At 30.9% G+C, this 15,678-nt stretch overlaps 1 protein-coding gene across 4 annotated transcripts in view; it reads left to right on the top strand.

Moving 5' to 3' along the window:
- The window catches only part of LOC145258285 (CCR4-NOT transcription complex subunit 1-like), a 267,943-nt gene that overhangs the window by 140,508 nt on the left and 111,757 nt on the right, over positions 1 to 15,678 (top strand). For all 4 annotated transcript variants that reach the window (XM_080116291.1, XM_080116293.1, XM_080116294.1 and 1 more), the window contains 4 exons: positions 6,670 to 6,810; positions 11,103 to 11,258; positions 13,126 to 13,266; positions 14,992 to 15,096. In XM_080116291.1, coding sequence (XP_079972417.1) covers positions 6,670 to 6,810; positions 11,103 to 11,258; positions 13,126 to 13,266; positions 14,992 to 15,096 — 543 coding nt within the window. The remainder of the gene's footprint in view (positions 1 to 6,669; positions 6,811 to 11,102; positions 11,259 to 13,125; positions 13,267 to 14,991; positions 15,097 to 15,678) is intronic.

Raw genomic sequence — 15,678 nt, 5'->3', positions numbered from 1 at the left:
ATCTTTTTATTTTTTTTATAATTTCACAATATCCTTTTTTAATAATAAATTGTTAGTTAAAAGCACAGAATAGTTACAAAACACCATCCCCTCTCTATGGTAAGAATGACTGAAAAAAAATATTAGGTACTCATGTAGAGAGTGATCCATGCTGAAATAATGTTATTTAAAAAGCCATTCTTAACATGGGGAGGGGTGGGTGTTTTTGTACCTATTCTGTACTTTAACCTTACAATTGAATAAAAAAACATATCATAAAACTTTAATTAAACTTGGAAATACAATTTAAAAAATAGCGTGGATGAGTAAGTTCATTAGCACCAGAAATTGTTAGGTGAAATACAGAAAAGTTTCTACCAAGAAAACCATTTATTTTTTATTTTTTTATTCTTACCAAGGGGAGGGGATGGTGTTTTGTCAGTATTCTGTGTTTTCAACTAACAATTTATTAAAAAAAAACAAAAGGTAAATTTTCACATTAGGTCCATCTCCACAATTTTTAACATGGGTAGGTTGGGGGTGTTTATTCTGAAAGCCGTTCTTAACATGGGGAGAATGGTGGTATTTATTCCAAAAGCCGTTTTTAAAAGACGAAAGACGGGTAAAAGGTTAAAACACATGGTTAGGCATGGGTGTTTATTCCGAAAGCCGTTCTTAATATGGGGAGCTTGGGAGTGTTTATTCATGGCCGTCAGTGAATTATAGTGCATAGTACAGGTCTTTATATCTCGAAAACTAATTGCCTCTGCAAATTTTAAATGAGATTTTCTTATTCAGCATAGTCGAAAATTGTGGAGGTGGACCTAATGTAAAAAAAATACCCTCCCCCAAAAAAGATATTGTGAAATTTAAATTTAAGCGTGATACTAAAAATAAAATTAGACAGAAAAATACACCTTTGGGTTTGTACTTGCACAAAGACTTGAAAAAGTTGTCAACAAAAACAAATATATAACAAGTAAATATTTTCAAAGGCAAGATAAGTTACCTTTCTACCTAATTGGATAATTTTTAGTGTTTTTATTGGGTTTGTACTACTGTACATATAGATTCGAAAAAGTTGTCAAAACATAAATGTATAACAAATATTATCAAAGGCAAGATATATTACTTTATTACCAAAATGGATAATTTTTTTTTGTTTTTTTTAATGTAAAATGTTTATTCGGCTCGAAAAACACAGCGTTTACTGCTATATTTGAAAATTACAAATGGCGGCAGACTGTGTTAAACACATTAGGTTTGGGAAAATGAGTTAAAACTAAACCACTATACAAAATACTGTTAAAACCCACCAAATACATGTCTGCCTATATCATGGTAACATATATTGAGTGAGTTCCTGACAGTATTTTGTATAGTTTTTTAGTTTTAACTCATTTTCCCAAACTTAACGTGTTCAACACAGTCTGCCGCCATTTATATTTTTCAAATATACAGATAAACACTACATGTTTTCAAACCGATTAAACATTTTACACTAAATAAAAACACTAAAGTCTTATCCAGTTAGGTAGAAAAGTAACTTATCTTGCCTTTGATAACATTTATTTATATTTATTTTTCAACAACTTTTTCGTTTCTGTGTTTAGTAATACAAACCCGTTTTATTTACTATAACGTTTAGTCGGCTCGAAAAACAGTGTTCATGAGTGTATTTGAAAAATACAAACGGTGACGGACACTGTTGATGATGTTAAGTTTGAGAAAATGATTTAAAACTAAAAAACTATACAAAATACTATCAGAAACCCACCGAATATGTCAGCCTATGTCACAATAACATATAATCAGTAGGTGTCTGACACTGTTTTGTATAGTTTTTAACTGATTTTCCCAAACTTAATGTTTTCAACAGAGTTCGCGACCATTCGTCTTTTTCAAATACATAGATAAACACTGAGTTTTTTGAGCCGATTAAATATTTTACATTAAATAAAAACACTAAAAAATTATCCAGTTAGATAGAAACGTAATTTACCTTACCTTTGCTTTCATTTATTCGTTTTTGAACAACTTTTTCGAATCTGTGTATAGTACCCCCCCTTACCAAAATATCAATTAAAAACTCACATTTTTGAATACAATAAAAAAAAAAAAAAAACTATTTAGCGTTTCAACATTTTAGCAACTTTCGGCTTAATCCACTGAATGTTGGTCGAACCCAAGCCATGATTGATGGTAACTCCCAAGGATCCGGATCCAATTCTGCAAGAATACCATTTTTTTTTTCATTTTCGCCTTTTTTTTTTTTTTGTTTTACTTTTTGGAGAGGATTGCTGTACTAAGAATATAAGAAACATGCATTTTCTCTTTTTATTAGAATTTTCCATTACACCAAATTAAGCCACGGCAACGCACAGCTAGTATATCTGTATATATAAAAATGTAATTTTTGGTTTGTTCAAAGTCGATAGAACCATATTTCTACATTACCAATTTAATTAAAATTTTCAGAAAATTTATCTGTAAAGTCAAGGAATGTTTGCATGTTATTAAAATAAATTAAGATCGTTAAGATCGCAAATTATAAAAATATATTAAATAAAAAAAAATATTTTTCGTAACTGCGAGACTGTCCGCCATTTCATTTCCGGTAGAAATGAGCCTTTCATGTGCACCACACGTTGACGACTTTCGAATTACAACATTTAACTATCTAATTAATAGATGGGTAAAAAAAAAAAAAAAAATCCCTATTTTTTAAATTATATATATATATTTTGTACTTTAACCTTATAAGTGAATTAAAAAAAACAAAACTTTAATTAAACTTGGAAATACGATTTTAAAAAATAGCGCAGATCGGTAAGTGCACTAGCACTATTTGTTTATCTGAATTTTTTTTTTTTTTTTTTTTTTTTTTTTTTTTAAAGCTTTCCTGGCGAAGCCTACCTAAAATAAATTTGTCTAATTCTTAATTTCTTATGTTATTGGAAAAAAAAACAAACAAAAAAATGTAAATATGAAGAATTACTCCACCCTCGAAAATTCCTCTAAAATTACCACTCTTGTAAGTTTTCGGGTCGCTGAAAACGAAATAACGTTTATTATTAAGGCAAACGAGTAGTTTCCAAGATATGAAGAAATGTTAGTTTAAAAAAGTGAAGGATCACTTTTCCATAATAATTTAATGTAAAATGATCACCCACTTTGTGGCCACGATTTTTTGGGGGGGGGCTTTCTTGGAAAATCCTTTAAAATTACCTTTTTAAATTGGTTGGAGGGCCCCCCCCCCTCCCGCACACACACACAGAAAAATGCCCCTTTCTCAGGTGGCCAGAAAGTGCTCATTGAAATGTGCTCACCCACTTTTCGAAAAAGTAATTTCTTCATATCATGAAAACTTTCTTTTTGCGATAGAAACGGTTTGCAGATTCGTTTTTAGTACACTGAAATCTACAATAAAATATTTCGTTATATACAAATATAAGACGGGCCTTAAAGTAAAATAATACCGGATTTTTTGGGGCAGATTTGCCGTTTAGTTGTAGACTAGCAGGAGTTACCCGGCGTTGCCTGGGTGATCGGCCCCCTTCCCACTCCGAGGGGTAACAAAAAAAGTCACCCCTCTGGATTTACATGCTTGGTGCCGGCCTCCCCCTTCAGGGAGAGATAATCCCCAACCCCACCTTCAGGGTGGAGGTTGCCTGGAGGCCCCCCCCCCCCCCCCAAGAAAAAAGTCACTCCTTCTGGCCTCTTCCCCCCCACCCCCCACCCTTGGGGGGAGGACACCGGCTCCCTCCCTAATCATCAAACTAACAAATAGAATTGATTCATTATCCGAACACAAAGAAATATTTATATGTTGGATCCCAAGTCACATTGGGATAAGAGGAAATGAAAGAGCCGACTTAGCGGCCAAATCAGCTCTAAACTTAAAACCAGATACAATAAACATACCATATACTGACTTCAAACCCAAAATTAATCAATTAATTCATGCAAAATGGCAACGACAATGGAATAACAAATTATACCAAATCAAACCCATACTGGAAAAATGGAGACAAACTCCCCCCAAATCCAGAAAAGAACAAGTCGTTATAACTAGAATACATATTGGCCATACAAAACTCACACACTCCTTCATTCTAAAACAAGAACAACAACCACAATGCCCATTCTGCCAGAAAACTTGCACCATTAAACATCTTTTTGTGGAATGTAGAGCTCTAGATAAAGATAGAAAACAATACCTCAAACACAACAGCATGAAGAAACTTTTCGAAAACAACTGTCTAGAGGAAATATTATCCTTTTTAAGAGTAACAAGGATCTTTACAAAAATATAAATCATTCTCTGAATCAACCCAACTAAGCTTTATGAATGAATATATGAGGATATATAAAACTTAAAAAAAAAAAAAAAAAAAGATCGTTAGATATTAAAACAAACAAAACTATTGAACTATACAGAATTGATTGATACTCGACGTCATAAAGTTCTTTGAATACATAATTTTTTTTTTTTTAATCCTGAGTTTGGCATTGAATAACCTGAAAAGGGTTGATATGCCGTTAAGCCAAAACAAAACCAACAAACCAACAACCGGCTCCCTCCTTTGGGGGGAGAAACTGCCAAGCTCCCCCCTTTCGGGTGAGAAAATGCCAGGCTTCCCCTTTTGGTGGGGGGATGGTGGCCAGCTTCCCCTGCTTGCCCGTAGGTGGGTGGAGGATCGGATGTCCTTCCGTTAGGAACCCACCCTTGGGGGGGGGAGGTGGAAGGAAAGGGTATAGCCCCTCCCCGCTTCGGATAGGATTTAATAAACAAATAGAATTAAAAAAAAAGTAGAATCGATCAGGATCGAACACGCAAACTAACGGTTAACAGTTTAGTATGCATACCCGAATTACTCTCTTACCTTTAATAAATAAAAAAAATAAATAAAAAATGTAGTAAAAGAAAGTATAAGCAAATGAATGGATAAACGGGAACGGGCTTGGTTGCCATAACAACGTGACGTACACAAGGATGGTAGTGAACGTGTGTATGTGTGCGGGTGTGTGTGCGCATGTGCTGGGTAGTAGTACTAATAATCTGTCCTTTGGAGGACAGCGTTTGTTTTCGTGTTGCGTGTGCGGCTAGCGCCAGAATGGCGGACGTGGTGTCGGAGGTTGGATTGTGATGGCTGGTGTAAGTTTCGTAATTTTGTAATTTGTAAATGGCAACTTAGGAAAAAAATAGACCCTTCCAAGATGGACAATAAATAAGGGCATAATATTTTATGGTAAATTTAAGAACGTAGGAACCATAGTTTTTTAGGAGATGTGATTATTGGATTAACCAATCAGAAACTGTCTGTGGCACACACATCTGTTTTTATAGATATATAGATAGATAGATATAGATTATCCTCAAACCAGGTAATCACTAAAAGGGACTCTTAAAAGTCGTCACCTGTATAGAGCAAAAGTTTAAAACCACCGATTATATGTCAGCCTACGTCACAGTAACATATATTGAGTGAGTTCCTAACAGTATTTTGTATAGTTTTTTTAGTTTAAACTCATTTTCCCAAAATTTCCCCAAACTTAACGTGTTTAATACAGTCTGCCGCCATTTGTATTTTTCAAATACACCGATAAACACTGCATGTTTTTGAACCGATTATACATTACATAAAAACACTACAATCTTATCCAGTTAGATAGAACATTTACTTTTTTTGCCTTTGATAACATTTATTTGTTATATATTTATTTTTTGACAACTTCTTTGTATCTGTGTTTAGTAATACAAACCTTTTTCATTTAATGTAACATTTAGTCGGCTCAAAAAAGTGTTTATCGGTGTATTTGAAAGATACAAATGGTGGCGGACACTGTTGATTACGTTAAGTTTGAGAAACTGAGTTAAAACTATACAAAATACTGTCACAAACCCACCGATTATGTCAGCCTATGTCCTGGTAACATATGTTCAGTGGGTTTTTGATACTATTGTATAGTTTTTAGTTTTCAACTTACTTTCCCAAACTTAATGTATTCAACAGAATCTGCAACCATTTCTGTTTTCCAGCCGATTAAACATTTTACATTACATAAAAACACTAAACAATTATCCAGTTAGGTAGAAAGGTAACTTACCTTACCTTTGCTTTCATGTATTTGTTTTTGGACAACTTTTTCGAATCTGTGTATAGTACTCCCCCCCCCACTCAAATATTAATTACTAACTCACATTTTTGTATACAGAAAACAAAACAAAAAAAAAACAGAACATTTAGCGTTTCAACATTTTTTGCTATGTTCCGCTTTATCCACTGATTGTTGGTCGAGCCCAAGCCATGATTGATGGTAATCCCGAGGATCAGGATCCAATTCTGCAAGAGTACCATTTTTTTTCATTTTCGTCTTTTTTTTTTTGGAGTGGATTGCTGTACTAAGAATATAAGAAACATGCATTTTCTCTTTTTATTAGAAGTTTCCATTACACCAAATTGAGCCACAGCAATGCGTGGCAGAGTACAGCTAGTGTATATATATATATATATATATATATATATATATAAATACATTTTATAATTAAATATTTTAGTTTTATCACTAAATGATTTTATTTTTACATACTTTACAATATTTAATTTTCTTTACTCCATTCTGATTTTTCTTCATAATTTTTATTTTAAAAGCCATTTAAAATTTTTTTTTTTTTTTTTTTTTTAGATCTTGTTATTCCACAACCACCAGACTCTTAAACAATACGTCCGCCCTGCAATAGAACGAGCAATTCATGAGTTGTTGCCACCGGTTGTTGATAGATCCATTAAAATTGCTCTGACAACTTGTGAACAAATAACAAAGAAGGTAATTAGAAAAATATTTTTTCTCTCTTGCAAAAATACCTGTATGGTTCCTGACTACTCAAGATCACTTCTTTTGATATTTTGAGAAAAATGGCCACAGAATCCTTGTTACCGAAAAGTAGAGGAACCTATATTTAAAAAAAAAAAAAGTACTTTTCTACAAGTGAGACTGATTTTCATGAGGTTTTTTTTTTTTTTTTCAGTAAAATTTATGTTAATACTTAAAATACTTGCTTGCATATCATTTGATTGATCTGTCATTTGAAATGTTTTAAGTTCATTTACAATAAAATCAGAATAAAAATACTTATGTCCAAGTGAGCCTCCTAAACCACTGAATACTTGACCACTGAATAGATTCTCTTAGTCAAATCTAGGTGAAAATCCAAACTAGAAATGTTAATGCTTTTCTTTCCTCCTATCAGCCAAAGGCAACAAAAGAAACACAGAAAAGGACAAATCCTTAACTTTTTTTACTGGTGAAAAATTATATATATATATATAAAAAAGTTATTAAATTTGTATTTGGTTATTTGAGTTGAGCTATTAAAATTTTCGACTGTGGTAGTAGATAGCCTGAAATATCTCATAGGGCAAGTTTAACTCCATCATACTGAGTAGCACTGTATTATCCATAACAGCATTGTAAAGGTTTGCTTATCAAAATGGCATGCTATCCAGTAATAATTGAGACTGGATGAAAATAATAGAAACAAAAATAATTTCCAACTTTTTTTTTTTTTTTTTAACTTTGACACTCTATCTTTTATATGAATTTTTTTTTTTATTTTTTCTTGCAACAGTAAACTTTAAAATAAATCCTAGAAAGTATTTTTATTATATAAATATGTGGTTTATTCTAAAGATTAATTTTTAGCATTTATGATGAAAACACTACTTTGGGCCTCTGGTGTTGTGTATATATGGACATAATCTAGGGCCTAATTTTAACAAACTCTATGCATTAAATTAGGCTGTATTTTGACAAAGTATCAAATGTTGTTTTCCAAGTAGTTTATTGTCTGGTTTATCTGCACAGACATGGAACTTTATATATCATCAAAGAAAATAATCTAATGGGATTAAATCGCACGAATGAGGTGGCAAGTTTACGAAACTATTCGGTCATCAAATGTTTTAGAATGATTTTCAATATAAATTTGCGTAATTTCAGAGAAAAACGAGTCAAGATTAGTGCAACGGTCGCAAGTGAGTCTGCTGGAAAAATGAATCTGTCCATGAAAGCGGCGAAGTTCAAATGATTGATTCTGTTGAATCGTGACCGTCCAGGAATGAGTTTTGTAGTGTGCAAGGAGCAGCTTAGCTTGTGTTTGGCTGAGATAACTTCTGTCGTTGAGATTGTGAGTTCCAGGACTTGTCGCGTTTGTTGCTGGAAAGTGTTGATATGCCGTAAGTTGTTGCTGGAAAGGGTTGATATACCGTAAGGCACTGTTGAGCTTGACTTTCTTTTAACATCGATGTGAAGTCAAAAACTCTGTTGTTGATGATGTGTCATGCATGAAATAACACGAGCCGTGCAAATGGCATTGTATCATATTTTCCTTTGAGTACTATCAATTATAAATTATTATGGCGGATAGTGCAAGAATATTGCAGCACATGGGTACATTCACGAGTGGTAGTGTTAGTAGCGCCATGATGATTTTGAAGTTGGTCTCTGTAGTGGTGGACATATGTCACAGCAGTTACGTCCGTGGTTTTGAAATTGCGTGGGTGTCTCTATCAGTATCGGTTGGCTTGCTGTCGCTTGTTCTTTTCCATATTAATGTTGAAAACTGGAAGTTGAAACAGTGTGAGAGTTGTTATTTGTAGTTTTCAGTGGGCTTGTTGCCGCTTGTTCTCCATGATACAGAAAAGTGAAATACATTTTTTTTTTAACATGTCGGAGAAAAAATATCTAGACAGCTGAGAAAAAGGTTAAAGTTTGTGACATGTAGAAAGTTGAAAAAATGTTTGTCAGTTTTCGCCACGAGTATCAGAAAAAATGGGTGACAACAATTAAATATGCACATGTATTTGGATGCGGAGGAGGGTGGGCGTTGCATAAGGATGTGATGAAAAGCCTATTTCCCTTTTTCTTTGCTACTGCATTTTTTTTTAAAGAAACTCTGTTCTCTTTTTTTTTAATATTTTTATAAGATTCTTTTGTTTTTCTTGTTTTTTAATAGTTGTAATTGGCAGTATCTCATTTGCAACAGTGAACGCATTTTTTTTTTTTTTTTTTTTTTTTAAACAATGTCGGTAGGTCAGGTTTTGTTGCGTCAGTTGGTCACTAATTTATAGAGAATGAGGTTCACCATTTGTTGCGATATGTATTTTGCATGTTCCAAAAAATAAGCAACAATAAGGAGCTAGTTTATAAGTACATTGAAAGGAGAACATTAAAAAGGAGAACGTAAAAATCAAGTTGCATACATATAAGATGTTTTATTTAATTGTAGAAGTGAGAACATTAAAAACGATACATATAAGATGTTTTATTTAATTATAAAAGTGAGAACATTAAGAGTGTTTGTACACGTGTGTGTGATCAAGCATGCATAACGTTAAAAATGTTCGTTACATGCATGAGTTCATTGTGTATACACGTATCGAGTTATAATGAATGTTGTCTGGATGTTTGTGTGTGTGCAATCACGAGTTTATTAAAATACATGTTGAATGTTCGTAGTGTATGCAAAAATTACTGTGAGAAAGGTAAACGCCCTGTTGAGGCATGTGCAAAAGGCAAGTCTACTTCAACGGCTAGACAGGAAAAGAAAGATACATAGAGAGAACACCGCCTGTCAACTAAATCAGGAATCACAAGGGCAGACAAGCAGTGCATAATTGAGTAATCACATATCAGTTCTATAAGTGTTAATCTCTTCATGATAAATTACCAAAATTGAACTTAAAATAACTAATAGTTACTAAATCTGCCATTGAAGAAAATAGTTAAGTTAAAGGAACATATTCTGCTAATAAAGACGTATTTGACAAAAATAAATTTCTAATAATGCGCTTAGAAGATCAGAACATAGGGAAGGTATAAAATATGTCAACATAATTGTTGTTACTATGAAAGTAGAAATAGTTGTAAAGCTAATAATCTCATCTCATAATATGACCTTCAGGAAAACTGGAAGTAGAAACAGAAGCAATGTGAAACCTTACAAATTACATAGAAATAGGTAGAAATATTATAAGTAATTTGGAACTCAACAGTATTGAAAATATTAGTACTGATAATGAAAGATGGGTATAACTGCTAAATGGTAATGTTAATAATAATATTAATAAGAATATTAATAATAGGAAAAAGCTAGAAGAAAAACACTATGGTCTAACCTTCCATTTAGGGAACATGTAAAAATGGATATACGCAAGGAATTTTATCTAAAGAAAATTTGCTACTGAATAAATTATTTGGTAAAAATACAATAAAGGTATCATACTAGGATAAACATTAAAAGTACAATAATATCATCAAACAAATCCAAACGAAACTTAAGCTGTATAGTATGAATAAGAACTTTAGAATTGAAAGAAAATTTAATTGCTGGCGAAAAGAGACAAGTTCATTAAAAGTATTGCAGGTAGAAATAAGATGGCAATTGTTATTAGGAATATTTGATGATGTAAAATGTAATATATTCCTTTGATCTAACTATATAAATATCTTATTAAAGAACTGCAGAGCATTAGTGAGATAACTGCACTTAAATAAGGTTATACGAGTAATAAGCATAAACAAACATAGAAATAAACAATATATATTAGTATTTTGGAGGTACTTTACTAATTAATAAGCGCACTTAAACGATTTTTAAGAAATGCATGCATTTAATTTTGGCATAATCATAATTTAAGCCCTTGATAATTAAAAACTAATAATAAAATAAAAGGATAAACTTAAAAAATAAAAAAAAATAAAACTAGTAATAAATTTAGATAGAAAATGTGTCAAACGATACTGTAAAAATAAAAATGGAAGTTTTAAAAATTGCGAAACACTTGTGAGTTGTGTGCACTGATATAATTGTATGAAACTTCCAAGTCTTAAAAATCTGAAAATAAAGCAGATTCACTGGTTAAAATTAATGTTAAAATTTAATGAAAATGAGTGGTGGTAGTTTTAAAAATCGAATTATAAGACTGATGTGAGGTTTATAGAATACTACATTTGTAAGGATAACTCAATAGTTGAATGCCTCAATTAAAAATATAACCTGTATTTACCTCTAAATCTTTATAAGAAAAGAATTTCAAAACCACTTTTTGTTTTTCTAGGATTTTGCTTTAGATCCTGATGAAAACCGTATGCGATCTGCGGCTCAAAATATGATCTGCAGTATGACTGCAGGTTTAACGTTAATCACGTGTCGAGAACCAGTCTACATTGCGCTGAGTACCCATTTAAAACAAGCATTTTTGAATGTTCTCAGGGTAAGTATTTTTCATAGCATTTTCAACTGTTGACAATAAGTATTTATAATTATTACAAATATAATCTGAGACTCATTTAGACTTCTGTTAATGGACTTTCCAAAATTCTTATTTTGATAATTTTTTACTTAGTAGTTCCATTCCAATATTAACTGCATATTAGTTGCATAATAGTTCCATTCCAATATTAACTGCATATTAGTTGCATAATAGTTCCATTCCAATATTAACTGCATATTAGTTGCATAATAGTTCGATTCCAATATTAACTGCATATTAGTTGCATAATAGTTCCATTCCAATATTAACTGCATATTAGTTGCATAATAGTTCCATTCCATATTAACTATATTAATATTGTCAGATAGATCGTTTCTTGCCTATATGTAACTCTTTTATAGATATATATATATATGTGTGTGTGTGTTGGCACGATTAATCTAAATAGGTAATCAGAACTTTTTGAGGAAATAGAAAAATTTGTGCCTATTTTCCAATGCCAAGAAACAGTTTTTAACAATTTTTCTTTGCTGGTATTAATAATAAAATGAAAAATACATATTAATTTCAAACTACCCCCCTCCCCATGTATTTTTGCATTTGTGAAAATATATCCACATATTACATGGGTTTTTTAATGTAATCTGAAAATTGAAGAGAAAAAAAAAGTAGCGCAAACTCTATATCTCTATATATTTAAAGATTGAAAAAGAAGTTGAGAATGGAATCAGGGAAATACCATCCTCATCACTACTTTATACTAATATTAATTGAAATAAAATTAAAATGACCTTTTAAAAAACTTATTTGAAAAAAAAAAAAATATATATATATATATATATATATATTAATTTTCCTTGGCTATGCTGTACCATAATGCTAAGTAACTAAGTATTTTTATAATTAAAACATAAACAAAACAATTGTATGCATGTCTACATCTATCTACTGATGGTCTTTTTATTTTCGTCTTTACTTTTTTTTTTTTTTTTTTTTTGAAACCTATTAAGATATAAATGTTCTTTTAATGTTTATTTATAAAATGATTGGCTGTAAAATGTCTCTTAAAACTTTCTACGTTGTAATATGAGGATTTGCTTGAATTTTAATTCGATAACTTTTTATTTTGATAGTTTGAATGCTAACAAATTAAGTAGTGACAAAGTAATTCATTCTTTTCTCTCCTTTTACAGCTATTAAATAATGTAAATGGCTGACTTATTTTCAAAATGCATTTTTACTGGATTTAATTTTGCCATTTTTTGTTAATTTTGTTAGTGGTATGATATCCTCTCTCCTCTCTGTCTAGGACTACCAGGAAAGATTAGCTAGAAAATGAGTGATAATAAAGACATTAAAAATGACGAATCTATTGAACTCCAAATACCAGTGACACCACTATAATTTGTTGTGAACAGGTTAACTTGGGCCATGATAGAACATTCTGAAAGATGTTTAAAAATAATGTTTCTAATTTCCAATAAAAGCTGAAATAATAAAAACCCCTGAAGTCTTTCAGTTTCGGTAAATGGATTAGAGCTACGAGACAAATTGAAGATGAATAAACCGAAAAAGGAAGTCGAAGAAGGGGTTAGGTAGGGATTGGGAAAACTAAAGATAAAGGAAGCAGTTGGACTGAGGCAGGAAGAAGAGTAGAGTTAGCACGGTAGTGGAAAGACCATAACCACACACACACACACACACATCCAACAAGTCACTTGTATACAATGTTTCTATCTGTATTGTCTTTAGCATGTGTAAGATGAGAGTTGGAGGCATGAGCATAACTATATCATGGTTTTATAAATAGAAACTTGCATCTAAATGAGATTGCTGCTTTTTAAAATTTTTTTTATTTTTATTTTAGAATCCCAATCAAAATCAGAAAGAGTTGATTGACCAAGCTGCCACACAATTAGCACAAGACAACACAGAATTGGCCTCAGCAATTATCCAGAAAAGTGCAGTTGAAAAAGCACTTCCAGAAATGGATAGAAGATTATCAACAGTAAGGCAGCTTCAATTTTTGTCTTGATTTTTCTATTAGTAAATTTCTCTTTATTTCAGATGTTAATTTATGGAAAGTATAGTAATTTTTTAAAAAGTTAATTTTATTTGTTTTTCATGATAGAATAGACCAAATTATTCATGAGCTGAAATTTTTACATTTTAGATTAAAAAGTTCCAAAACACATTTGGTCATCCTGTTTTTGGTGAATACTACATATGATTACCTTGAAAATTAATTATGCTTTCAATTTGAATATTTTGATCTTTGAAATGGAAGGCAACCCAAAATCATAAAACAACCCCATTTGCCTTTTGCAAAAATATTTTTTAATCAAAATAATAAATGTTCTTTTTTTTAATGTACTGGCAGTTTAATAAAAAACAAAGTGATCAGTTTTTTTTGTTTTTTTTAAATGAATTATATTTTTTATGGAGATTTTGGATTTTACATAACCTTTATTTTAATAAAAATTAAACCAGATCACGAATAGATTTTGAAGCTAAGATAAGTAGGTCCAGAACATGAGTCTCGTTCTGAAAATTCTGAACAGTTAGGTCATGTGACATATGACACCGGTGCTTCTACCATTATTGACACTTTGAATGATGAATGTAGAAAACACTCGTCTGCTGGACCTACTTATCTCAGCTTCACCGTAAATTAACCTCTCTGAATTGTTTTATTTACAAAAATATTTCTTTATTAAAAAAAAAAAAAATCATTGAACTGCTTTATGCAAACGAACATTTGAACATTACTGTTTAAAAAGAAATCTGTTTTCCTTTTTACGTTGACTTATTTTGCCTTTGGTTGCAATTATTTATTTTTATTTTCACTTGTTCGTTATGTTTATTGTAATAAATGTTTGAAATTTCTTTGAATTTTGTTTTCTTTCTTTAATTTGAATTAAAAAAAATAAAAAATAAAAATTTACTTTTAGCTTAACTTTATATTTCACCATTTCGATTTTTTAGTAATAAATGCTTCTCTACATTAAAAACCGACCTTGTGTTTAACTCTGCCCTCGTTGGGAAGGCAAGTAAATAGGAAGTAATATGGCGTCTGAAAAACGTTTTTCAACCACCATAAAAGCATTACAATACATTTAAACCCTGAAGAATTTCTACTATGTGCCCTTGTTGTTCAAAATTAACTAGCCACTACTCATGTTTCAAACTTAAAAAAAAAAAACGCTTTAAAATAGTAAAAACACTAAAGCTTTTTTCGTTTTAGAAGGGGGGTTTGAGGCGCCCCTATTATCCCAAAGAACTGGCTATGTAAACACTTTGCAATATTTTTCAATAATTATTTAAAAAAAAAATTCTTTACAATCAATTTTTATTTAAAATTAAGGAATTATTTCTTAAAAATATTTTGTTGATATGTTTACATTTTGTTTTTAAGTAAAATTAAATTAAAAAAATATTGTTTATATCCATCTTCATTCAAAAGCGTTACTTTTCGGTAGCTTCACCGGTTGTTGACCTAAATTTTCCGAATGTCAGAACGAGGTTTGTCTGCTGGACCTACTTATCTCGGCTTCAGAGATTTTTAAAAGTAAAAATAATTTTTATTTACTAAATTTAATCATTTAAAAATAGGCAAAAATATTTTACAAATAAAACTAATTTTTTATAAGTTTTTTTTTTTTTTTTTTTTACAAGACAAAAAGTGTTAAATAAGTTTTAAAATTTTGTGTTCATTCTATTTTTTTTATTTTAGGAATTTGAATTACGACGTCATGCACGAGGAGAAGGAAGGCGTTACTGTGATCCTGTAGTATTGACTTATCAAGCAGAGAGAATGCCAGAACAAATAAGATTACGGGTAATGATGTAAATTCTAATAAAAATATTTACTCTATTGCTTAGACCTTGAACTCTTATAACTAAGACTTAAGAATTATATAGTATTTTAATAAGCACACTATATTGGAGTATATAAAAGCTATAAAATTATATATGAATTGACAGATCAAAGATATTTCATACTGTGTATTTCGAAATAAATTTAACTAGAAGAATCCAAAACATAAAAGAAATTAATGTAGTAAACAACATTTATACCAGTTGTAATCTGAACAATTGACTTAAATATCTATAAAAAAAAATACTTATGCACACTTGGAAAACCAAGCTTCAGTGAAGTACAATTTTTATTTTTTAAAGGGACATTACCCTTCTTGAATTTAATATATAGTGAAATCAAGTATTAGCTTCAGAAAGGGGCCTACATGATCTCTTTAAGTTAACTGAACTAAAATATTGATTCTGGAGAACGGGGCAACCTAGCCAGATTTCATCAGGGCAGTTTCACAGTATAATTATATCCTAATTTAGACAATGTGGACTCTTTACTCAAACGTATGTAAAAGAGAATTGTGTGTGTTGTGTGCTAGAGGTGAATTGG

The sequence above is a fragment of the Euprymna scolopes genome, chromosome 33, assembly GCF_053919585.1.
Source record: "Euprymna scolopes isolate OS-2025 chromosome 33, ASM5391958v1, whole genome shotgun sequence".
In the NCBI taxonomy this organism is placed as follows: Eukaryota; Metazoa; Mollusca; class Cephalopoda; order Sepiida; family Sepiolidae; genus Euprymna; species Euprymna scolopes.
Note: the sequence above shows the minus strand (reverse complement) of the source record. Positions and strands in the feature narration are given on the sequence as shown.